This window comes from Pseudorca crassidens, chromosome 16 (genome assembly GCF_039906515.1).
Source record: "Pseudorca crassidens isolate mPseCra1 chromosome 16, mPseCra1.hap1, whole genome shotgun sequence".
In the NCBI taxonomy this organism is placed as follows: Eukaryota; Metazoa; Chordata; class Mammalia; order Artiodactyla; family Delphinidae; genus Pseudorca; species Pseudorca crassidens.
In genome coordinates, this window is record NC_090311.1 from 37552400 (window position 1) to 37578885 (window position 26486).

At 35.8% G+C, this 26486-nt stretch overlaps 1 protein-coding gene and 1 long non-coding RNA gene across 4 annotated transcripts in view; one reads left to right on the top strand and one right to left on the bottom strand.

The window, feature by feature from the left end:
• RNLS (renalase, FAD dependent amine oxidase) overlaps positions 1 to 26486 on the top strand; it is a 270242-nt gene that overhangs the window by 197794 nt on the left and 45962 nt on the right. For all 3 annotated transcript variants that reach the window (XM_067710102.1, XM_067710104.1, XM_067710103.1), the window contains exon 5: positions 16350 to 16523. In XM_067710102.1, coding sequence (XP_067566203.1) covers positions 16350 to 16523 — 174 coding nt within the window. The remainder of the gene's footprint in view (positions 1 to 16349; positions 16524 to 26486) is intronic.
• The window catches only part of LOC137209031 (uncharacterized), a 283085-nt gene that overhangs the window by 82772 nt on the left and 173827 nt on the right, over positions 1 to 26486 (bottom strand). The window lies entirely within an intron of this gene.

Genomic DNA, 26486 nt, shown 5'->3' on the forward strand with positions numbered 1-26486 from the left:
AGTTGATGGTAGCACATACCATTTACAAAAATTTCAACCTTGGCCCTCAAAAAAAATCACAAGAAATTTACCACTGCTCAGCAATTAATCTGCTATATAGTATAGAAATAGCAGATTTAGATTCTATTCTGACAAATACAGAATTTATAATGGTTAAGTCTACAAAAATAAAGGAAGCTCACCATGAACACTGTTTCAATTATACATGGTATATTTAAATATTTTCCACAAACCACTGGCTTGTGAATAATACAATGAATATCCATAGGTTTAAAATGCCTTACAAGTTCATAAGCTTTGTAAATTTATATAACTAAGCCTTTTTTCTGCTTAAAAACCGATATTTTTACCACCATCATTTGGAACACATCTTAGAAGATTCTCCTTCAGGTCGTACTGAATTAGTGTTCTCTCAATTTCTTCAAAAATATTCTCACCTATAGTTTTTATAATGCAGACAGTTCATAGAAGATAATTGTTCAGTATCTTCAAAGACAGGACTGACTCTTTAAATAAATAACAACTGAGCAGTATCAGTAACGTATGTCAATTCATCAAGAGCCAGGCAAAACCACCCAAAATCATTTGCGTTGTTTTTTTTTCTTTTTTAAATATTTATTTGTTGTCTTTATTTTTTTGGCTGCATCGAGTCTTAGTTGAGGTATGCAGGATCTTTCATTGCAGCGCAGGCTTCTCTCTAGCTGTGGTGCACAGGCTACAGGGCGCGTGGGCTCTGTAGTTTCGGCATATGAGCTTAGTTGCCCCACGGCATGTGGGCTCTTAGTTCCCCCACCAGGGATCAAACCCGTGTCCCCTGCAATGGAAGGCTGATTCTTTACCACTGGACCACCAGGGAAGTCCCTGCCTTGTTTTTTAATTGACTATTGATGTTGCTCCCAATATTCTGAACTCTTCAAGCAACTGTTCTCCCTGGAAAGCCAAGCCTTAAACAAGTTTATTTTGTCTAGACAATTTCTTCAACTGTTGCAGTCAAACACAATTTAATTTACTCACCATCGGCAAATGGCTTTCCTTGCTTAGGAAGCAAAGGAGACAGTCAGAAACTTGCTTTGGTTGAAGCCTCATTTTCACTTTTAATTTTTGTAAAAAAAGGAAAAAAAATTCTGCTGTGATGAGATATTCCATCTAAAATTCTTTGATTTTATGACCAATTGCTTTCCTGCGAGTTGTGATTAGTATTTAAATCTAGTATCGCCTAAGTATATTTTTTAGCATAGCTGTAGTATCATTCCACAATAAGCACAATGCTTTGCCATCTAATTTGATAACAGAATCATCCACACACCACTCTACTTGCCATTTGAAGTTGACATTTCTCTTCTTATTTGGACATGATGAGTATGCAGTGGTAATTTAAAAATAATAATAAAAGATGTCACAATACAGCATGGCACTTAAAGTCAAATCATAAGTACATCAGTGTGGTTTGTAGTGCACCTAATCAGCACCACAAAGTGATAAGAGCAACCTATACCAACTACGTCACAACCAGTCTACTTACTGTGCCACTGTAGGAGGAAAGCAGCAATGAACAATATGTAAAAAAATGAGCATGGCTCATTCCAATAAACCTTTATTTATGAATACCAACATTTGAATACATATATTTTCGTTTGTCACAAAACATTATTTTTGTTTTGATTTTTTCAATCATTTAAAAATTTAAAAACCATTCTCAGCTGGAGGACCATACAAAAACAGGTAGGGGTCAGATATGGGCCATGGGGTATCTTTTACCAACCCCTGTTCTAAGTAACTAAATGTTAAAGTTAATTTAAAAATTTGATGCAAAATTTTCTAAAGTAGATGATAGATACATGATCTGCATTTTAAAACGGGCTCTGTTAGACATATACTAATCTTTCTTTTATCACAGAAAGTTAGTGTAGAGTAAATATTAAGAACAAAGGCTTTGAACTTGCTCACTTAGGGCTGAGCCTTGCTCTGACATTTGCCACATGGGCAAGGTCCTTAATATATTTAAATTTGTTCATCTACATAAATGGGCAGATAATTAGAATTCTTCACTGAGGTCATAAGTAAGACACAGAGACCAGTATCATCACTACTACTTAACAGGGTAGAGGACTTGGTCACTCAAAATGTGGTCTACACCACTTGGCAGCTCATTAAAATCAGAAGCAGCACTTTAACAGGATCCTCATGTGATTTTCATGCACATTAAAGTTCAAGAAGCACTGGTAAAGGAGACACTAGCCAATGCAATCATGCAAAGAAAAGAAATTGAAGATATACATTTTGGAAAGGAAGAGGTAATCCTATCATTATTTGTAGATGACATGATGGTCATTTATAATTCAAGAGGAAATTCAAGGGGAATCAACTGAAAACCTATTACACTAATAAAGTAGTAAATAGAAGAAAAGAAAGCTAAATATAAGAAATATAAAATATATTTTGATACATATATGTATAAATACACACATACACAATTCAGTATTTTTATTATACTATAACAATGACCAATTAGAAAATATAATACTTAAAAAAAAACTTCTATCCTCAAGAATAACAAAAAGAGTAGACTACCTAGAAATAAATCAAACAAGGGATTGTTCATGACTGGATGAAGAAAACACTAAAACTTTACTGAATGACCTAAAAGATGACCTGGATGAATAAGGAAGTATACCATATTCATGGTCAAGAAGAAACTCAATACAATAAATGTCATTTAACCCCACATTAATCTATAAACTCAGAACAATTTTCTTAAGACAGTTGGCAAGTTGTTTCTGCAGTTCATCTGAAAGATGAAATGTTTAAAATTCACAAAGAAATTTGGAGTGTCAGGAATCATGGGGAATAAACCAGCCTAGGTTACTTGCTCTGTCAGATGTTAAGACATACCAAAAAGCTATAGAAATTTAAATAAAATGGCATTTTTATAGAAATGGTCAAATTGATCAGTGAGTCAGAATAGAGTCCAGAAACAGACATATGTTTAAGAATTTAGTTGATAAAAGAGGCATTCCAAATCAGTAGATAAAGAATGGATTATTTAAATAAATGATATAAAGACAACTGACTATCCACTTCAAAGGTGCTCAATTTCCCCTACTTCATACCATGTAAAATAATAAATTAAAGATGGATTGAAGTGTTGGTCATAATTCAGAATCTTGTAATAACCTATAATGGAAAATAATCTGAATATATATATAAATATGTGCATAAAATATTCAGATTATTATATAATATATTATATATAAATATTAAGATTGTTTTCCATTATAGGTTATTTTCCATTATAGGTTATTACTATATATATATATATATATATATATATATATAAAACTGAATCACTTTGCTGTACACCTGAAACTAACACAATATTGTAAATCAACTATACTTCAATTTAAAAAAAGAGTTAGGGGCTTCCCTGGTGGTGCAGTGGTTGAGAGTCCGCCTGCCGATGCAGGGGACACGGGTTCGTGCCCCGGTCCGGGAAGTTCCCACATGCCGTGGAGCGGCTCAGCCCGTGAGCCATGGCCGCTGATCCTGCGCGTCCGGAGCCTGTGCTCCGCAATGGGAGAGGCCACAACAGTGAGAGGCCCGCGTACCGCAAAAAAACCCCCAAAAAACTGGCCATTTTATTAGAATATGAAAAATTACTAATTTTGCACACTCCACTTAAATAGCTATACATTTTCACATTTAAGTAAACAAAAGCAAAGAAATTCTCTGTCCTTAATTTAACTCACTCTTCAACATTAGAGCATATGCACTACTGAACATAAAATTGCATTTTTTCCCCGTATTTTATAGTTGGAGTTAAGTTTAGAAGTGAATAACAAAAATGGTTTGTGTGTGTGTGTGTGTGAGAGAGAGAGAGAGAGAAGAGAGGGGTGAGAGGAGAGAGAGAGGAAGAGAGAGAGAAACATGCAGAATACACCTTATTTTGTATTTGAGCTTTTTAAAGAATTATTTAAATTGTATTCAAGAAAGCAAGAAACTCATGCAGATAATTATATGATTTTAATAAGCCATACAAATATCATTTTGCTTCAAGAGAATTTTCCTATATAAAAGAGTTTCTTAAGTTTAATAAATGATTTGTAACTAATGGGTTGCTATTTCTGGTGAAGTTTAAAGTATTATGTTGTTTTTTTACCTGTTAAGTGCATTAGCATATAGGGTAGTATTTTTACCATGACTATTAGAACAGAGAAAATTTTTTTCCAAAAAGAAAATGTTTTGTGTTCTTTACCAAAGCCATCTGTGTTCTTTTAGTATTATTAATGTGAATGTATGATTTTATATTTACTGTACCTGTGATATTTACATAATGTTAATTGTATAGTTAACTACACGGTACATAGCAGAAGATTTGCATTAATTTCATACAATTGGATTACTGTATATACTGTTATGCAAATTCATAATCCCACCATGATTTTGGTTCTTGGCACCATAGAAATAAAGGCAGGGGATTCAGGGACTAGGAAAGAAAAATGAAGAGTGCCTGCTTTTTCCAGCCATCCTGGAGTAATAGCTGGAGCTCCTTTCCCCTCAATATCATCTCTTCGACACTTGCAAGAGAATGACAGGTTATTCTTTTGCACTTGCTGGTAAAATACAAATACCAAGCTAGCAAATTAAAAAGTTAAATTTCTTGGAGTGACATTGATTCATCTATATTACGTATAAGAAATAAATATTTTATTCACTGCATCATTCAATTCAATTTCTCAATATGCATTACTCGAAATAGAGGTGAATTAACTTTTTTATGGGCTGACTATTCTGATTTTCTCCTTTTGTACCATGTCCCTGCATCTTCAAAGAGGACAACCTAGCATAGTAAAATTGGTACTGAGTGAGAAACCAGAGCGTAAATCAGTTCCCACTCCAGGCAGTTCTTAGTCTATAAACTCTCTGTTGGTAATCTGGTTGTTTTAAATTAGGAATGTGTATTCTTATAGAAACAGTGTTCTAATCTGCTATCTCAGTCTTGCCCACAAAAACTTATTTACCATTAATAAAATAGAAATACTATTCATTTGCTCAAATAAAATAGAGAACAATACAATTGTTCTATTTATATTGGACACTGGTTATTGAGAAAAAGCCAGATGAGGAGGTAGATGGAGTCATTTGTGAGATTCTGAAGAGGGCTCCAGGGAACTCTTACAAGTTAGATCGTTTATTACTTCTAATATCTCTACAAAACATGTGGCTTTCCTTATCCTTCCATCACCAACTATTAAAGCCATTTTCAATTTATTGAAAATGGGGCTCAAGGAATTATTCTGTTCTGTTATTGTGGTAGTGGCCCATGTCTTGTTCATAAATAGAATAGAAGAGGAAGAGAAGAGAAGGCACTTGGTGACCTAAGAAGAGATTACAGGACAACTTGGATGAGGAAGAGGACTAGTGGGAGGAGGTATTTGGGTTTGTAGTAGAGGAAAGGAGGTGGCAAGTGTAAGCCATCAGGTGTCCATCTAACCAGGACAGCATGTTTGCTGCCTAAGCTGGAGGTGAGGGTGAGGTGGGTAGGTGGAAGCATGGAAAAAGGATCTACCATTGAATTCTCATATACATGAGATATCCATAACCTAGGGTGAAACCAGATATGTCTGAAAAGATTTCAGCAAGTAATCCAATAATATTACCCTAAATTTGCTTGTAATCAGTGAGACTAGCTCCATTTTAATGTCCCTAAGCAGACACAGGTGTGGAGAAAGAGTTGATCTTTGGAATTTGCTCTTTAAATAATACAATAAGATCCCATTTGTCATCCCATCATGGAGATCATGCCCTAGCAGATGTACACATTTACCTGCAAGCAAAGAGTAAACAGGTATTTGAGGACAGGAAAGCAAAGGAGGAATTTATGTTTCTGACCACAAATGGTAGAACCATGAGTCTGGAATATGTCATAAGGAAGAAAACTACCTACTGTGTCCCAGCCTATAGAGATACTTTGGTTAACTGTATTAATATAAATTATATACTAACTTTGATTAATAACAGATATCTAGTAAAAACCCATACCTAGTAAAAAATTTTTTTAATAAATTTTATAAAATAGTGCTTAAATGAAGTTAAGTTATAGATCAGAAGCAAACACCTTGAGGCTATACAGTTGGCTATAAAAGTTATATCTTTCCAAAGATGAGCTAGGAAAAATTCTGTTTTCTTCCTTCCTTGCTCCCACTTCTAAATGTCCTTTTAACAACTGTATCTTCCTATACTTTCCTGTACCTTTCTATATCAGTTAAGGCTATCTTGTTAATCCCTTTCCCTGCGACAAGAACAAGAACAATACTTGTTATTATTACTTTTTATTTGTCCCTATTTTGTGCCAAGTGTATATATAATTTTATAATATTTAGAATATAAAACTTCTAAAACTTTTAAAAATAATATTTAGAACAAAATTTCTAATCTTCATAACAACCCTTTAAGCTAGGTCATACCACTACTTAACAGATTGAGGAAACTGACGCTCAGTAAGGAGAAATATGTGTATCACATTACATTGATATGCACTTATTTATACACAGAAAGGTTTTTGCTGAGGCTCAGAAATGCAAGTGTTCAATTAAGGATAACCTCTGTCAAATCTTTCATGTTAAACATTCGCAGTGATGTGAAGGTAAGACGAGAAATAGGGGGAAATGATTGAAACCTGGCAGTAAAAACTTAAATGGGAACAAAACAAAGATAACAAAGAAAAATGAAAAATATTTTACCGGTAAATTAACAAAAAAGCTTTTAAAACAATTGTGCTTTTCATCAAATTGAGATTTTTGTTAGTTATGGGAGTATGCTGGTTTTAAAATAAGTAAAATGCTGTAGGCTTCCACTAAATGAAGTCTGGTGCCACTTACAGTTTTTTTTTCCCAAGTCCACTTTATTTGCTTTGGCTTTATCTAAGCATTGTGGGGAGTTGTTATTATGTAAACAGAAAAGATGCTAGCGGATTTGGAAAGTACAAGGTGAACATATTTCCGAGTGTCCTAGAGCTTACACCACCAGACTCTGACATTTTGCCTTAATACTGAAGATTCCAGATCCTAGCAAATATTGCTTTCTAATTTCTAAAACTATGAAAGTTTTGAATTACAATATTAATTCTCCAAGTCATTGCCCCTGTATAAATTAACTCTAGCCATAAATATAAAAATATATATCTGTATAAAAATATGAGGTGACATGTAATAAAGTTTTTACTATTACGAATTTTAGAATGACTATATTGCTCATGAATGGCATGGCCATAAAGTAATTAAATGGATAGGCTGGGAAGAGCAGCTGTAAAATATGTATGATATTCTGTGACATTTTGTATAAGAGTACACACAATGCTTTATTATTATATTCTTTCTCATCTGAAACTCAGCACTTTTCCTACAATAAGAATGATGGCATAATAATCTAAAAATTTAGAATGTATGGAAACAAGGCAAGCATTTTCCAACTTATTATTGTGGTTTCCAGACTTACTGTACGTGTTCTGCAAAGAGAACAGGAAAAGCCAATCACATTTCTATTCTGAAATCCAAAAAGAAGGTTCCCAGGGATAAAATTGATAATAACCAGGGTAAAATTATTTAATGTCTCAGTCCAAAATCTATCCTAGTCTTCTAAGTGTTCTGTTAAGAGGTATTTTATGGTGACTGGCATAGTGCCGGATGCATAGTGGACTTACAGTAAACAATGCTTGAGTTAAATAATCCCACGTTCTTTCAGGAAACAGCTTCTACAGTAAAAAATGTTTATTTTTCTAATCCCATGGTTAGAACTAGTTGCTATAGAAAAAATTGACTATCATTTTAGTTTCACAGAACCTCCATCCAGAGAAAGAGGAGGGTGGGTAGTGAGTTTGTGAAACAGCAGAGACTTCATATGATTGCAAGAAAGTCAAAGACTTTATGAAGAGCCAACTACAGGCACATCTGTATAGCTAAGTGCTCTTTTTCAGAGTGGCAAGAAAGCAGAAACAGAGACCAGAGAGAAAACAATGTTTTTTTGTCCTTGACAGATTGTTCCTTATGATTAGAGAGATGGGAAACAGCAGGGATTAAAAGTCCCTCCTGGATCACTGGGGAGAGGGGAGGGAACCTGATTCATCACCAGTGCTGGTAACAGCACTAACAGTTTGGGCTTTCGCTTTCACAGTACTGCAGAGACATTTTATAGCAGACGTGCCTATTTAATCATGGAAGCCTAAGAACTTGCTCCTAAAATAATGCCTTGTTTATTTTTATTTTTACCACAAAGTAAGATAAAGTCACGACCAATTAAGTGTTATTGGATCTTAGAAACTTTAGTATCTTTATGTCTCAGTGTTTTATGGAATTTTTTTTTTAACCAAGGCAATAAATGCGGTTTATGACTTCTTTAAATTTACATAGTATTCCAACATATTAATACCCTGTGAACTTCAAAAAACCAAATACATTTTTAGTGGTACACCTGGTCACCAAAATGAGGGGAAGGAAACTTTACCATTGTGAGAAGTGCAAATGTTCTCATTAAGGCAGTATTGACCCAGACAGCCATTTAGTATCTATCCCCTCAAATACCTCACAACTCTGGAATGCCCACTGGGACAAATAAACGTCAGCACCTAAATTCTTACATTTCCTTCACTTTCTGATTCATCTGGTGAAGTGCGAGTAGGAAGTATCTTTCTTTTCTTCCCTTTTTAATGCCACTTAATGCATTGATTTTAGGATCCCACAAAATTTGGGAAATATGATAAACTTCTCTTACTAGATATGAACTTAATTGTCCTAAGATGCCTATGATTTTTAATGTGTTCTAATGACTTCCAGAAAACAGCAACATGTAGCAACTAGATGGAATGCACCTGTTAAAATTTGTATTCAGATAATGATTAGCATATTCCCTAAACACGTGAGTATGAAACCAGCTTAATCCAAAATTTTTAATCAGTATATTTTTATTAAGTGACCAAAAGACAATACAGAGAAGTCTATTTGTTTGAAACCTTTCATTTTTATATAATCTTGGGATAGGATTAGGATTAAGAAAATGTAATGCCGACATACTAGAATAATGACACAAAATATGGGTTTTCATTCCTTTCAAAAGATAAATCTTTCAAACAGTCAGCATTCTAAATTAGATAGCTAAGGAAGCCCACAATTTATTTTATTTTTCAAAAACTATTATCTGAAATGGTTTTCGTATCTTTAATACTCCTTACTTTTCAAAGAAAAGCTTTGGGTTTTTTTACCCTCTGCTCTGAAAAGTGAAGTGTATCCAGTATGTATACTCCACTTACCAAAGGGATATCTTTAGTATTATCCTGATATGCTTGAAACTTAGGATGTTGCCTCTAAAGGCTTTTTAAAAATTTTTTATAAAGTATGTTACACATATAGACACCTCTAAAGGCTTTTAAATTCAAGAGCTATAGTGTTGGGTTTTTGCAATACACTTATTTGCCAGGCGTTGTGCTAAGCACTTGATATTATCTCATTTAATTTTCTTAACAATCCTTTAAGGCCAGCACTGTTATCATTCTCATTTTATAGGAAAACAGATGCTTAGAGGGATTAAGCAATTTGACCAAGATCACACAGATTCTGTGTCAGAGCCAGAACTCAAATCCAAATTTTTCTGACTCCAGAGATACCTCTCAGGATGAAAGAAATATTTCCCTGGGGAAATCCCACATAGATATAACTGCTGAAGTCTGTCCCCAATAAACTTTAGATTTATTGCTTGAGAAAACTATTTTTGAAAATGTGCTTCCAGGAGTTATGACTTCTATACCTACAGAGTCCACGTGAACATTCAATTTATTCCAGGTGAAGTGAAACGAGACTGGCTCTGGGACGCTTGTACACGAGAGGGGTGACTCACGAATGGTGAAAGTTCACACTCTACTGGCCTGCTAGGAGAACTATTCATGGAAAATGGGTCTTTCAACACTATTTCTACAACCACTTTGAGTAAAGAGAAACCAGCTACTCTGGCTAAAATACTATTGGTTTCATGTACCCACAGAACTAGATGGTCTAATATTAGGAATTGAATTTGTGCATAAAACTTGTTGACATTCTTGGAATTCAGTATAAAAGATAAAAGCAATAATAAGCAAATCAAGAGCAGCCAGTATCCCCTGATGCAGAGCTTAAATAATTATAATACAAATTGACTTCCTAACTTCAACTGTCCCTGAGCTGAAATTCTTTATATATGGTAGCAAATTGGGAAATTAGCAATCCTCTATAACTGGCTATAAACAACAAAACTTCTAAGAAGGAGGTTACTGCTTTTAGCACAGAGTGACCATCAATGTGAACATTTACCATGAACTACAATATTGATAATGAATGCCAACTTAATGCTAAAAGGTGTTTGTTTTACTATCGATATTGAAATATTCATTGTCATGCCAAAAAACATCAGCCTTTGGTAAGGAGAAATTCAGTTGAGAGCAGTACTTTATGAAAACACAGACCTTCAGAAATGAAAGAAAGAAAGAAGAAAGGAAGAAAGAAAGAAAAAGAAAGATGAAAGAGAGAGATAGAGAGAGAGGGATGGAGGGAGGGAGGAAGGAAGGAAGGAAGGGGAGAAAACAGATTATCTAAATAAATATTATGATATCATATACAATACTAGAAATAAACAGCACATAGGAAAAATTTTATAATGTACAATAAATGGAGAATCTCTATAATATATCACCCATTGATAAAAATCAACTTAAAAACATGAAGAATTTAATAGACCAATTAGCAGAACAACATGAACAGATTTTTTTCCAAAAGAGACTATGTGCACTAGTAGATATACAAAGAATGTTTAGTCTCGTCGGTAAAGAAATATATATTAAAACTAAAATGAGATCTGTTTTTCCTATTATCAACAGAAAAGGTAATAATCACAGGCAAGGAAACAGTGAAATGGGTCTTTTATACACTGTTGTTGGAAGTGTAAATTGGTGCATCTTTCTGAATGTCAATTTAACAGTAATTCCACTTCCAATATTCTGTCTTAAGGAAATAATCAGAAACGTAAATAAAGATCTATGCACAAAGATGTACATAACAGCTTTAATTATAAGGGACCAAAAAGGAAACAAATGTCCAACATTAATGAAGTGGTTAAATTCAAATTACACAACATCCATTCCTTAAAATTGTATGGGGGCATTAAAAATTATGTTTACAATGAGATATTTTGTAAAATGCAGTATGTACAATATGGTCACAGCCATGTTTAAGGAAAAAAGTCGGGAAAATACTGAGAAAAAGTGTCAAAATATTGATAGCTGTTTCTCTGGGTAATGAGAATATACTATTTATTATTTTCCCTTTTGCCTCTTTATACCTATGTGTACTTTCCAAATATTCTAAAATAGATATGTATTCATCAATATTTATGGAATGCCCACATTGCATCAGTCATTGTCCTGGGATCTGGACACACAAAGGTCATGAGGCACAGTCTTTTTCCTCAAGTTGCTTATAATGTAGTGTCTTATTTTTATATTGTAACTTTTAAAATTATAGAACAACAAAGTTGTTGTTTATTAACTAGGGTAGGTGAGAAGTAGTGTCCCATGTATTCTCATTTGATCTCTTTCCCTCACACCACCTTTTCAAGCCAACAGGAATTCTGGCTGATTTATCTTCAAAATATATCCAAAATCCTATGAAAGGTAAACCAATAAAGCTCTGAGAGAAAACAAATAAGAGAATATCTTCAAGACCCTGGAGTAGGCAGAGTCCTTAAACAGAACATAAATGGGCTAACTATAAATGAAAAAATGGTAAATTGTATTAAATTATAATTAAAACTCTGTTCATCAAACCGCACTATTAAGAGAGTAAAAAGACAGGCTACTGAGGGGGAAAAAGCTTTTATAATTCACATATAAGACTCATATCCAGAATATATAAAGAACTCCTACGAAGCAATAAGAAAACGGCAGATAATCCAAAAGGAAAATAAGCAAAGATTTGAACAGGCAATCATAAAAGAATATCCAAATAAATATGGAAAAGCTTCCAAATATTAGTCGTCATGGAACACAAATTAAAACCACAATGGGATATCACTACATCCCAAATTAAAAAGGCAGATTGTAGCAGATGTGGATGGAGATGTAGAGCAACTAAACTTTCATACACCCTTGGTGGGAGTACAAATTGGTACACTTTAGAAAACCATTTGGCAGTAGCTACCAGAGCTGAACATAAGGAACCCCACGATCCAGGAATTCCTATACTAGTATACACCCAAGAGAAGCACATACATATGTTCTTCACAGTACCTTTGTAATCACCCAAAACTGCAAACAATCCAAATGTCCATCAATAGTAGAATGGATAGATACATATAAGCAATACTATCCCATAAGGAGAATTAAGTACAACTACGTGTAACAGCAATTAAAATATCACCAGCATGATATTGAGTGAAAGAAGCCAGACACAAAGAGTACATACAACATTATTCTGCTTATGTGACATTCAGAAACAGCTCAACTAATCTATGGTGTTAGAATTCAGGATTACTGATTACCCTTGGCAAGGAGTACCTGTAAAGGAGGAAGAAGGTAGCTTCTGGGGTTCTGGTAATGATCTGTTTCTTAATCTGGCTGGTGATTATACTGGTGCATTCACTTTATGAAAATTCAAGGCCTATTTTTCTGTAGTTATATTAAACCTCAATTAAAATTACATTATATATATGTATTGTGTGTATGTGCCATCCGTATATATATAATACATGCACACATATATTTATAAAATATATAATTCAAAGGTATGTATTTATACATGCATATGTGTACACACACGCACATACAGACACACATATATTACATCCAAAATGTAACCACTTCTGACCTTCTCTACTGTTACCTCCCATCTGAGACTACTGCAATAGCTGTTTGCCCCAGTTCCTCTCATGCATCCCTGCAGTCTTCACTTATAGCCAGAATGATAATTTTTAAAGCAGAAGCCAGGTCATATTTGTCCTTGGCTTATAACCAGTAGGAATGGTTCCCCTGTCAATCAGAATAAAATCCTCAGAGGAGACATATATCCCTGACAGCCTATTTAAAGTAGCCTCACTACGCAGACCTGTCACTCTCATCCCTTTACCCGGCTTTAATTTTCTTTATAGTTCTTATCACCAACTGACATACCATTTACTTAGTTATTTATTGATAATTGGTCTCTCTACCACTAGTATGTAAGCTACCTGACAGCGGGAACTTTATCTTTCTTTATTATATCCCTCACATCTAGAACAATACCTGGCATCATAAAGTAGGCAATGAACGAATGAATGAGATCATCACCAAACCACATAGGAAATAAGGCAGAATATGTATGTCTAGCCCTCTTTTATATGTTAGGAGACTAAAAGAATAAAATTACATTAGAAAACAAAAAAATGAAATTACTCACTTGATGTTATTGAGGAGTACAGTTCCGGTCTTCTGTTTTGCTCTCCCCCCCTCTTCCTTTCTCCCTCTGTTCTTTCCCTCCCCCACACCCACATGTACATACATGTGTGCACACACAGGCATAGGCACAAGGAGAATGGGATAAGGACAGTTCTCCTAACTGACAGAAGTATGAATGTAAGCTACTCCATTCAATGCAATTTATAGCCACTTTATTTACATCAGATAGCCATAAAATATATTATATAAAAAATATATAAAATATATATTTTATATTATATACAAAATATATTTATATAAGTAAAATATATTATTATACACACACAAACACACATACATGTATTATATATATATATATAATACATGTATGTGTGTTTGTGTGTGTATAATTACAGAGATTATATAATCCTAGTGGTTCAGAATTCAATGAGGATGACGTCCTGGTAAAGATTCATTATATTGGAATCAGGCACTTTTATATGAGCCTTATTTTGTGGATATATGGCCCTTTTGAATACACAATAGTAAAGAACCTATTATTTTTCTTGCCAAAATATATGTATCCATGACCTAGGGCTGCTCCCTCCAGCATTTTGCATTAAAAAAATTTTCAAACAAAATAAAACCATTTTGTTAGGTCCTGCAACAATGAGAAACTTTCTGGGCCCTGAAGGTAAATTTTTTTGTAAATGAATATGTTCAGAAGTTGAGATTGTTTGAGTCAAAAGTCTCACCTCCCTGTTCTCAGAATGAATTGTAGAGCCCCTAAAGCAGACAAGGGTGTTTAAGGTTAACCTCTGTTTCTATATAGATATCAATTACCTTTTCAAAGTCTTCCCAGTGGGATTTGCCACTTGGCAGCTTGTCTAAAAACTAGCTAAATGTGCAAATGTGTGTGGCGGGGAGGAAAAGGTCCAGTTTGGTTGTCAACCTAGTTGACCCTTCGGTTTTGGTAAAAAGAAAAAAAAAATTTTTTTTCAAAAAAGAGTTTTAGGCCCTTCCAGTTGCTAAATAACTGACTTCACTGTTTTGTAGGTTTATTTTTTTTAATTGAAAAAATGGGAAACTTAGTGATAACCCCCCAAATACACAATACGTGCTCAACTGCTAGTGTTAGTCTCCTTCACCTCCTCCAGCTCAGGAAGCAGTAAGCATAATATCAGGCCCCATAACTCTAAAAGTAAATAATAAAATGAAGCCCAGGATACATTGAGTGTAACAAGGCCAGTGTCAAAAGATCATTTGTTCATCAAGTAGATAAATCTTTTAATAAGACAGAAAATGATGGTTAAAGGGAATGGTGGCTTTTACTTCTGAGTGCAAAATAACCATTAATGTCAGAAGAGAAAGAAATGCTAAAGTTCATTTTGAAGCTCAGACTAACTTACAGATCAGGAGGGGAAGTGTGGAGTAAAGAAGACGGGCATGACTCCGATGCGGGAATTCTAGCTTCATCTTGACCGCACAGACTTGGAAGCTGTGTAACCTAGGGAAAATTACTTAACCTCTCTGAATCTCAGCCTCACAGAGATGTAAAATTAGAATGGTAGATCTTGCAGGGCTTTTGTGAAGATTAAATGAGGTCTTAGTTCTAAAAATGTTTTGTAGCCAAGAATATGCTGTGATAATGTGTAGGATTATTACTGTGCTTAAATAATTTGAGTATCCTTCATGTTTTCTCTCTTCCTCCTAAAGCCACTTCTCTAAGGTTTAGCTAAAGTGACCCCCATCCTTGAGGTTTGCCAATCCCTACTGATTTAGATTAGGATATTTTTCACCAATTAAATGAGAATTTTTCGTATGCTCCATTTCTGAACTGGCCTGACTTAAGCCTTCAGAATAGAACTATTGCCTTCTCTGAAACCCAAATTATTAATGTGGTACAGGAACAAACAGCTCCCTGGGACCCTTAAAGGTAGGAAGACTGGAGATGGAAATTAAAACGTGAGGGAAGTCTTTTCGTTCTTCATCCCAGGATGGAGCATTGTCCCATTTTGCTAAATATTTTTCTCTCTATAATAGAAAAAATCGTTAATGAACACTTATCATATGCCAAGCACTGTGCTATGCATTATTCATGTAATCCTCACAACAGATTAATGCATCCTGTACTGTTTTTGCCACTTAAAGACAAAAGGACTGTAATTAGAATAAGTGGCTTGCCCACGGTCACCTACCTAGTAAGTGGTAGAGTCAGGATTTGAACCCAAACCTGCCTAATTCCTTTCCCAGTCTTTCCATTTGTTGATTATTTACCTCCTACATTTTAACTAACTTTGCCTTTCTATCTCTTTATACTCTCATCCTTTGTATTTCTGTAATTAATAGGGTAGAGAACTATAACAAAAAAGACTAAGGTATGGTCCCTGTGCTTAAGAAACTATGATAGTCCACTGACAGAAAGATGACAGGCAAACAAATGACTGTATGACATGGAAGAACTTAAAGAAGTCCATAAGAGATGGAACATTAGTCTCCTCATTGGTAACATGGGAATAATATTCTACTTTATATGGTGGTTGTTAAAATAGGGTGAAATGCTTGTGTTAAGTGTTGGCAAAAACCCTGCTCAGTGTATGGAATCTATAATGTTGCCAGCCAGTCCCAGGATAATAATTAGGACTCAATGCTAGAAAAGCAACTTGGTGTCAGATTTTGAGAGACTTGAATGCCAGTCTAAAGACTTTGGACCTACAGCTTGATGAAAACAATTATGCCAAGGACAGTAATCACTCTGCAAAGAAATTAGAGCTGATGATATTTTACATTACCTTTCAAAATTCATCATAAGTGAGCTGGAGTCGGTAGAAACAGTTGGAACTGGTTTAAAGGAGTTTTGTATTTGATGTACTAAAAGGAAAGATAATTTAAAGTTTGATGCCCTGTACTTTTTCTTCCACAGTAATTAGTGAATGCCAAAGGCAGCAACTGGAGTCTGTGAGCTACTCCTCTCGCTACGCGCTGGGCCTCTTTTATGAAGCTGGCACGAAGATTGATGTCCCTTGGGCTGGGCAGTACATCACCAGTAATCCCTGCATTCGCTTCATCTCCATTGATAATAAGAAACGCAATATAGGTCAGTACCCCCATTATTTCCCTTAAATACAGTAACAATGGTGGGTGTAGATCATGAAAAATGCTGTTTAATTGAGTGTTGCCATTCTGAACAGAGCAAGCATTTAACTCCAAGCCACAGGGGATAAAATTTAATGTCACATTTGGCCAATAATAAAATACACAGTGAAACCAGCAAAGTTTTTCAGAAAATCATTCACCACATGGTTTGTATTACTGAGTTTATGAAAATAGTGTCAGAAGGTTTAAGATTTCAAAATGGCCCAAGTTCTATTGCTTTAATATGGATCCATCTATATGCAAATTTATCTCATCATTTATTTCTTGGTGGAGTTTGCTTTTGTTTGTTTGGTTTTGTTTTTAAAATTTGACGAGTGCTGCTCTTTCCAATTCCCAGGCTAGATATAAAAAGTGAATTTTACTATGTTATGTAAATCCTTCACTTCAATATAATTGTATTTATTTAATTTTCACCTAGAAAACTACATAAAATTACTTTGTATACAATGCAACTAAAATAATAGGTAAAATGTTTCATATGAGCTTTACTAGAATGGGATGAAGTCTACACTCCACCTTCTTTGTTGAAGATAGTTATTAAAATTAGATTTGAGTTGCAAGAATAAACATAACTGATTCATTTCATGCACAAAGGTGAAAGTATATTCTTATTTGTAGGACTGTAGTGATTGCTAAGAAATTGCTTTTTGTGAAATAAACGTTAATGATCTAAAATGACTAAATTCTTGAAAGGAATAGTCACTGCAATTTGTTACGGTGTTTTATGGTGCAGTGATGGTTTCATCAAGCATTAGTTAGAAGTCTTGCCTGATAAAATCACCAACTAACGTCTCTTGGCTTGCCAGAACTTTATAATGATAGAACTGGGCTAGAGTATGGTTTTTATATCAGAGCACATGATCTTAGAAAAATGTTTCTTTTATAACTTAAAACTCCCTAAGGGCTGGACTGTTTATGTTAACATGATACCACATATATGTACAATCAGCAGTTCATGAAATGCCCTGTAACAGCAATGGGCTAACAATTTTTAACTCGACAACTGCTTTGTTCTGAGAAAAGGAAAATAGCCCTTGATCTTCTGTTATATGTCATGAATTAGGCATTATCCTTTGTGTATTGCTTCATAAGATATGACATCTGTTAGGGTATATTTAGTAATACATAACAGAAAAACCAATTTAAACTTGTTTAAACAACATATGGACATTTGTTATATTATCTGCTATGGACTGAATTGTATCCCCCCAAATTCGTATGTTGAAGCCCTAAACCCCCAATGTGATTATATTTGGCAACAGGGCTTTTAGGAGGTAATTAAGGTTAAATGAGGTCATAAGGGTGGAATCCTAATTATAAGGCTGGCCTTATAAAATGAGGAAGAGAAAGAGAGCGAACTCTATTCTTGGGCATATACCAAGGAAAGGCCATGTGAGGAGAGTGAGAAGGTTAAAAGGCAGGCCGTCTGCAAGCCAGGAAGAGAGTCCTCACCAGAAACCAAATCAGCTGGCACCTGGATCTTGGACTTCCTTCTCTGGAACTGAGAGAAATAAATTTCTTTTGTTTAAGCCATCCAATATATGGCAGCCCAAGCTAACTGATAATATTATCTAAAAGGAAGAAGTTGGGGAGACTTCATGACTGATTGATTCAATAACAGAGCAACATCTTCAAGGACCTAGGGTTTATCCATCTCTGCTCTCTTCCACTATTAATGTTGACATCCTCAGAGGACTGGTAGCAAGATGGCAATGACTATTGGAGTCACATCCAGACCCAGCAACATGCTTAGGAAGAAGACGGACTATTACTATCTCAGTCCCTTTCTAAGAATTAAGGAAATCTTTCCAGAAACCCCTCAACTGACTATCTGGTATCTCATAGGTCATAACTGGGTTACTCAACCAGTCTGAAACCAATCACTGGCAAGGGAGGTGGGACTACCATTACAACCTTAGACAAATCAAGATCTACTCCTGGAACTGGTATCAGGATCATCTTCCCTTTAGTCATATGAGGGTAGATACCTGACTAAAATAGGGTTTTGTTAGGAAGAAAGGGGGGAATAGTGGATGCCGGGTTGGCAACAAATAATGTCCATTATCTTCAAGTAGATTCACATCTTATGTGAGAGATAAAATTGTAAAGTTGGCACAGAAAGAGAAGAATCATGTATATTCAAAATTATCTTTGAAAATATCTTAAAACTACGTGACATTTTGGAGACTAACATAACGTTCAGTAAATTCAGCATAGCATTTTGTGAGCATTCAATAGACTTCAGTTTATTCGGGTGAGGCCAGATGAAATTGTTGGTTTGCATTTATGGGACAGTAATATCTTCTACTATGAAAGGCACACAGGAAAGAAAGAAATAGCAGTCATGTCTCCTAACAGATTAAATCGCTGTGCAAATGGAGTGGGATGGTGAGTGAAAGCACCCACACTACTATGTAGTAGCAATTTATAAAATCAGAGTTATGCAAATTTGAAAGAGTACAACATAAAAATATTAATAAATTCTCACAAGATTGTCAGCTTTTGAAATAATAGAAATACGAAAAGAATCTTTTTTTATATTAACAATCACACAATTTTAAATCTTGAGGGCCAGGTGAATTGGGAACCATGTTTTTGCTACAGCCCATGGTGGTGCCACTTCAGACAGCAAAGAAATACCTTCCTTCCTTTGTCAGTTTTATGAAAAATTAATTTTGGATTATGCAAGTTTTAAAATGTAAGAGACCCCCACTAATGGCATTCCCTAACATAAAATCTAACTAACTGCCTTGCATTTAAACTATTTTTTCTCACTATCTGGGGCCAGGGTGCTAAGTATATCTACTTGAATTCACATAATATAAATGTCCATATAGTGTAACTCCACTGTATTTTATTGACATTGATATTTAAGTAGGCCAGCAAGAATTGTCTCTTTATGTTACTAACACTACCCAACTCTACCCTTTATTTGGGGTGTTCTATTGAAACAAGAATTAATACTATAAATACACACAATCAATGAAGGGAAACATTTGTGTTCTGTCAGGTAGGGCAGCAACAAGACAGAAAAAGGGTGGCAGAGCTGTCCACAAAATAAAGTCTGTTGTCAAGTCTTGAAGAGAGCCAGAGGATACAGGATTAGTAGCCCAAACCAGACAAAGGTCAAGGAGTAATTATTTGTCAAATGTCAGGAATAGACAGTACACAAACCAGAAACAAAAGTCTCCTTGGGCAGAGGGGCTAAATTCCAAGATGTATTAGATTCATACCAGTGATTATGGGTATGACCCAATACACTTAGGCTTGTGCTTTCCAAAATGTGTTCAACGGAACATCAGTTCCTTGATATGCTCTTTGTGAAGGGGCTCTGTCATCAATAAGTTTGCAAAATACTACTGACTTTACCGCTATTTTAGAGAATCTCAGGGCATGTTATCCTGTTAAAAGATATTCCTGTAGAGAAGACACCTTCTCATTTTATTTAATCTAGGATTTCCCAAATGTACTTGACCATGGAATATTTTATTTAGGCACCAAACCTGCTAACATCCCACAGAAATTGTTCCCCAAGACACACTTGAGAAAGCCTGACTTGATGTCACCGTTTATGCTTTGTACTTGGGCAGGAATTGTAAGCCAGATGAGAGGATGGGGAAGTCTAGTCCTGAAGTCATCAGTGGGAAGATACTGAGTTTTTTTAGAGGTGGAAGAAGACTTTTTGCAGATGAACTCAAAACTTGGTAGGGTTATAACTGGAGACAATTTAGGTTGAAATAAGGTCTGAAATAAGGTCATGTGAATTATCATTAACATGGATAATATTTTAAATTATCAATAAGATTATCACTGTGGGAAGAATTTGGACTTTAAAAGACTCAGATTCAAATTCTGGCTCTGAAACTTGCTAATGTTGTGATCTTGTATGACCCTTGTTTTGTAACTATAGGTTTTGTAACAAACACAATCAAAAATTTTAATGGCCTGAACATAACAGAAGTCTGTTTCTGCTTCACATAAGACCCAAACAGGTGTTTATGATTGGAAGGTAGGTTTCATCAAAGAGGTGATTCAGAGATCCAGACTCCTTCCACCCTTTGACTCTATCAGCTTCCTCAGGTGGCTTATAGAGTCACTGTGCTCATAGGAATCAAACAAGTGGATGAGGAAAAGAATGGAGGAGAGCACATAGGATATTTTTAGGGTTAGACTTAGAAATGGTACATATCAGGAGGGGTCACGTTTTATTGATTAGAACAGTTATGTGGCCATACCTATTTGGAAGGAACGCTGGAATCGTAGTCTACCCGTGCATGTAGGAAGAATAAAAAGTGGGTTGGTGAACATCTAGCCAGTTTCTGCTGGAGCACTTAGCATAAGTCCTTCTGTGAAAGAGGCAGATTAGATCTACATAGATGATAAATAGATTTCAACACAGGTGCCAATCATTTAACAGGTAATCATCACCTGGGGCAAAAACTAAGAACAATTCCAAGACTGGGTCTAGACTCAGTAGAAGAGGATTCTACCAACAATTGGCAATGTCTGTCATGCAGAGGGCATGGGGAGCAGTGGGACAAGTGAAAGACATTTATCTCCTGTATAGGGAAAACACTCCTGTGTGTTCCTCCTTTACTCTCACACTCCTACCACGCTCACAACACTTCTGACACCAGAAGTATGGATTTTCCACACCTCAAGGAATTCTGCAACCCCTGCTTGGTGCCCTGCAATTCAATTCAGTTCTGACACTATCTCTGAGGAGTTAGCAGCAGATCCCACAGGCAAAGGGTCCAACCCCACAAGACTGCCTCCACTTCAGATACCAATTGCAAGTTTCAAGCTGTCGTCTGTACTTCTGACTAACCAACTATAAACCGGTGTTCCCATGACCCCTCCTTGTGTTTGATAATTTGCTAGTATGGCTCACAGAACTCAGGGAAACACCTATTTACACTCACCGATTTATTGTGTAATAAAGGATATGATATAGCACACAAATTAACAGCCAGATGAAGAGGTACATAGAGGGAGGTCCAGAAGGGTCCCATGTGCAGGACATTCTGTCCCTGTGGAGTTGGGGTGTGACACCTCCAGGAAGGATGTGTTCAGCAGAAGCCCTCTGAACCCCATACTATTGAGATTTTTATGGAGGCTTCAACATGTAGGCATGATCTGTCATTAACTCGACTCTAGCCCCTCTCCTTTCGTGGAGGATAGAGAGTGGGGCTGAAAGTTCTAAGCTTCTAATCATGGCTTGGTCTTTCTGGTGACCAACCCCTATCCCCTATCCTGAAGCTATCTAGGAGTCCCCCAAGAGTTACCTCATTAGAACAAAAGACACTTCTGTCACCCAGGAAATTCCAAGGGATTTAGGACCTCTGTGCCAGGAACTGAGGGGAAAATTTTATATATATATATATATATATATATATATATATATATATATATATATATATATATATATATATGGTTTTACACACCTCCCAAGATCTCTGAGATCCTTCCCAACATCTTAAATTTGGAGTCAGACTGGCCAGGAGTCAAACTTCCTATATTGAACTCAGTTCTACCACTTACTAGCTGTGTGACCTTGGATAAATTACTTAAACTCTCTGTTTACTGGTCAATAAAATGAGGAAAATAATACCAACTCTAAAGGGTCGAAGATGAAATGATTTAAACATATAAAGAGCTTCACATAGCACTTAGCAAATAATGTCAGTATCTATGGTGCCTAATATTATAATTAATAATTCCAGTCTTTAATTCAGATATTATATTCTCCAAAGCAAAAGGCATAAATATAAAAGCCTGACTTAAGTGAATGCAACCCTACATTACCAGGACAGATAGGCGTCAGGGTGGCTTAAATAAATAAAATGTATAAGTAACCCTCAAAATGATCGGTCAGAATTTTAGCATCCTTCCTTGTTCACCATCTAGAAGAGTGTTAATGAGCAGTACAATCACTAATAGGCAGCAATCTGAGGAGATTAATACAATCTGCAACTCTAGAAATGTGATGGCCAATGACCATAATTACACAGCTTTAAATATCTCATTAAAGAAAACAATCCGACTCATCCAAAAAGAAAACAAGTGAACAAACTTTTGCATCACATGGAATTTATATGTTCAAGGATTGTATTGTTAGGATCCTTGAGTAACAAACACTAATATAATGCATAATGCCTTTAAAGGCTCTTTTACAAAAGATGCAGAAATATTATTCCGTATAACTGTTTGTTACATCAACTCTTTATAAAAGATAGGAGCATAATATGAAATTCTGTAAATAATTGGGATGGGCCTGGGGCCATAAATCCAGTCACCTTGCCTTCACTTAGGGGAGTACATGATTATTCCAACTAAGCCATAGCCATGTAATTGACCACACAAAATATCTGCTTTTGGATTTGAAACACTGTGCAATTATTTGTCCTTAAAGTTGCAGAAAATGCAATCCAGATAGGTAACACTTTATAAGTTGAACAAAAAAGGACTAGGGAGAAGAAAAAGAGACAAGGGGGAGAAAAGGAAAGGAAAAGACCTGGGATGATGAAAAACTGTCAGGTTTCCAGTTCAAGCTATTTCTTTAAAATATCAACTCCAGAAACAGAGCTTTCAGATAAGACAGCAATCATCATCTTAAAATAACAAGCAGTAACCAGTTACAAAATTCATAATATTGGTTTTTTTGTGTTATAGACATAGTCATTTGTAATTCAATTATGTAACTGACGCTGTCCATATGAATCTGTTAAGGCAATTTAATAAACAGCAGTCAAATGCTAATTACAAATATCGATCTCACTATTACAGTGATGCCACAGAATGTTACATGATTGTAATATCAAATCTTTTTCCTTGCTCTCTCAGAAAGGAAAAAATATATGTGTGTGTGTGTGTATATGTATATATATACACATATATATGTATGTCTGTAATGTATAAATGTACTTACATAAAACATATGTACATATGTATACATAAAAATGAATATCATATGTTGTCATTTAAAGTAATAGGCACAAATTATAAAATAGATTACTCTTATTTCACGTAATATTTGCCACTTTTAAAAATCGGTTTTCTTTAGAAAATGAGATAACTCAGTCCATTTTGTAAGGAGAACATTTGCACATAAAGTAAAAACAAACAGATCCCTTCAGCCTCTGGTTTCCCTATCAAGCTATCCTCAATGGGAAAGATTTACATCCACGATAACACTTGTCCTCCCACTTGCCAAGCAAGTGAACTCAGTCTGAAAATCAATGCCAGAGACAGAGGGAAAGTGGAAAAGCAGCTAAATATGTAACATCAAAAATAAACCTTTAAAATATCCTAAGGAGTATATTACTGGGAAAAATATATATCTTATGGAAGTTTTCTTCAGAAAAACTGAATTCACAATATTTTATTTATATGTTTTCCATTCTCAGTTTATTCGGTCAAATAATTATTTACAAATATGTATTGGATGCTTCTGTGTGCTGGGCACTCTGCTTGGAAATGAGGATTCCATAGTTTCTGCCCTCATGAAACATAACATTTATGAAGTCTGCTCAAATGAGAAATTCTGAAGGAAATTGATACATGAGGCTCTGTTGGACTAGCGACTTGGAGTCAAGTATGAGTCCTCATAAATATAAACAGACGCATTGAGTATAGAGAGCAACAGCTCACATGTATGATCAAAACTGGGGAGAGTCATGCTGCCTCATGACGATATTATGATCTTTTAAAAGGATGCTTTAGACCTGGGACCTTTTGTCAACATGAATCTAATAATCTTCTTTCTTCAGGTGAAGAAATGAAAAATGGGGACTATGGAACATTTAAATCCATGAAAAAATCAGAAACTTTAGCATAGCCTATTATTTACCTTTCTCCTGGGGCTGCTAAAAAGTTTAATAAATACAGATAAGTTGTGAAATGTCCAAGAAGCAGTGAGCAAAAGGATAAAGAAAGTCTAGAGCCTACAGCTGCCTGGCATTTCTGTAATTATAAACAATTCCAAACTGCAGATGTGTAGAGCATCCACACTAAGAAGCGAGTCTTGAACATTACATCTGCAAGTCTCTTCTTGTGCCAACATTCCACCTTTGTGTTCTGCCTGCCCTGCCCTCTGAGCGTGGTATTTTCACTTGTGGTATTGGCCTAAACGTGTGGCTGTCAGGCTGAGATTTACAAAAGATCTTCAGGTTGTCCAAGAGTTCCTCCAGAACACAAGAGCCAGATGTGTTGGTGACTGAGTGTAGTTTGGATCCACTATTAGGGGGAGAAGAGGGGAATGAGAATCAGATGACTGTTTATGATGAATAAATGTATGGATCTGAAATGTACAGGGTAGAGATGAGAACAACAGAAAAACTGAGAGGCTGCCATCATTGCTGCCAATTTAGAAAGGCAATAGCAAGGGAAAACCCTCTGTTGGCTTTGTAAGGAGGTGAGGAAAGCCAGTCTACCTCAAGGAGGGAAAAATCAGCAGAGGTGCACAGGTAGGAACTGCCACAGTCCCTCTGACCTCTTCACTAACAAAAGTCAAGTAACTTGGTATGTAGCTATCGTGTAATGAAGGCACTGCTGTATTAAATGTAATGACGTCTAATTTTTGCTATTTGTAATTATGATTCCTTTAAGTGATGGCTCTTCTGTCTGCCAAGCACCTAGGAGAGATTAGATGCCCGTTTGAGAGTGAGAATAAGGAGAGCTAAATTGTCTTGCTTAACTGAGGAAAAAATTTCAGACACTCTGAGACTAAGGGGAGGGTGAGAAGCAGGGAAGGGAAAGAGGAAAGAGAATACTACATAGAGTAGTAGAGACTCTGGCTTGACCTGAGGGATTGCTGTGTAGACTTGTAACTTGTTTGCTATATAATTTACTTTGTGACCCTCCTCCCACAAGTCCCTACCACCTCAGTATAGTTCTGGATTGAGCAATTGTTTTAAATCGATGGGTGCTTTTTATTGGAGAGTTATTTTGTAAATCAACATAGTCCAGACACTTTTTGGAGTATCTAGGGTGAAATTATTAGGAACTTTATGGTTTCTTCACATTAGTTCTTGTGCAGAGATTTGGAGTCTGCTGTCTCTATGGAGAAACCTCACATCTGTTTGAGAACCTTATTTTGAATGCAGACAGAACTCCTCACCAGCTGGACCTCAAGTAAAGCAAGCTCAACTTACTGTTTCCATAATACCTGCAACCAGGTCAATCTGTTGAGGGAGCTGGAAATTGGGAAAATGCTCTCTCTATGGGACTGAACGTTTTGAAGTATCTTGAAGTTAAGTCCTTACTGCAGCCTGAAGTGAAGCTGTCAACACCCTGGGTTTTAAGCCAGGGCTCAAAATGATGTGCTCTGCTCTGCTTCCCAGACAAGGGCCTGGTTTTCATCATTCTGGAGGCATCTCAGAACCTCTGCAGATTGAGAATAGTCTTGTAAAACTGTGTAACTCTCAGACAGCTTGTGAGCCTCAGGTCCTGGGAGACAGTAAAGACTTGTTGAACTAGATGAGAGCTTGACAAGTCTTCATTCTGGTCCATTTTTATCTGGGACCACAACAACACTATACCAAAGAGATGGAAACTTTCCTTTGCCTAGAGCTCCCTCAGAAAAGATTTCACCATTTTTCTCACTGTCAAGAATTCTTCCTCAGATCAATCTGAATGTCTCATGGGCTAAAGAGTTGATATGCCCTGTTTGCAGAGCTGCTGCTTTCTCCAGATTAGCAGCTCTCTCCTTTAGCAGGAATACATGCCGCTATCACACATGCTATCCATGAATTGATCCCTCTTATCTCCATCAAGATTGAAAATATAAGAGATAGACTCTAACATCGTGGCATTAACAGGAGTGTGTATTCGGTGCTCAGGAAATATTTGCTGAGCCAGTCGTCCTTTATGCAGCTCTGAGATGCCCTTCCCTTGTTCCGAAATA